The sequence below is a fragment of the Bison bison genome, unplaced genomic scaffold (assembly GCF_000754665.1).
Source record: "Bison bison bison isolate TAMUID 2011002044 unplaced genomic scaffold, Bison_UMD1.0 scf7180017864508, whole genome shotgun sequence".
Taxonomy (NCBI): Eukaryota; Metazoa; Chordata; class Mammalia; order Artiodactyla; family Bovidae; genus Bison; species Bison bison.
In genome coordinates, this window is record NW_011495064.1 from 5187259 (window position 1) to 5188112 (window position 854).

The following is an 854-nucleotide window of genomic DNA, read 5'->3' on the forward strand; positions in this document are numbered from 1 at the left end:
TAGTTAACACATAGAGTCGTTGTCCAGATCCGGATATAAAACACTTTTACAACCCTAGTATGACATAAATTTTTAGAGCTTGTTCTCGGTTTGAATGTAAAGATCATGATCTGTTTAGGAGAAATAATGGGTGTGTCTTTTTTAATGGTTTCTGTTTATTTGTTTTGGTAATTCATGGACATGACTACGAGGCTCAATATTGTGGATTTCTGTCTCCCTTTGGAACACCCAGACGGCTCACCAGTGGTTCACTATCCTTCTTTATTGAACTTCACGCAGCTGAGTACAAAGGGACAGAGGTTAAAGGTGGAAGGGAAGCCCAAAGTCTACTTTTGAACTGAGATCCAATTCCCCAACTCTGCGTCCCCCAGCAGGGAGAGACCCGACGGGGCAAATTTCCAACCTCATTGTCCACCTCCGGGTTCTAGAATCTTGAAACCCCGCGGACCTCGGAGCGCCGCGGACGCGTGCCGGAAGGGGGCGCTCCGGTTTCCGCCTGACGGGCGGGGTAACTAGAGACGCTCTACCCGCGGCGCAGCTCTCGATGAGCCGCGCCCTGCGTCCCCACGCCGAGGCGGCGGGGCGATGCGCTTGCGCACTCGGAGCTCACACCATATGTGCCCTGTCCCAGTGCGCGGGTCTGTGGAGAGCCGGGTGCGAGAGGCGGCAGCGCGAGGGGCACGGAGCCGAGCGGAGACCGAAGTCAGCCGAGGGACAGCGGGTCTGTGAGAGACCGAGTAGAGGGGCTGGGGCTGCGAGCGCCGCTGACACACGATGGGGAAGAAGCAGAAAAACAAGAACGAAGACAGGTATTAGTGGCGGGGTCCTCACGGCGGCGGCCGGCGCGGCTCAGG

General features: G+C 56.2%; 1 protein-coding gene across 2 annotated transcripts in view; it reads left to right on the forward strand.

The window, feature by feature from the left end:
- Nucleotides 1-567: 567 nt before the first annotated feature.
- Nucleotides 568-854, forward strand: part of EIF5B (eukaryotic translation initiation factor 5B) — a 128137-nt gene continuing 127850 nt past the window's right edge. The window contains exon 1 of one of the 2 annotated variants that reach the window (XM_010829640.1): nucleotides 568-809. In XM_010829640.1, coding sequence (XP_010827942.1) covers nucleotides 775-809 — 35 coding nt within the window. In that variant the 5' untranslated portion in view covers nucleotides 568-774. The remainder of the gene's footprint in view (nucleotides 810-854) is intronic. The other variant, XM_010829639.1, reaches the window with a different exon arrangement.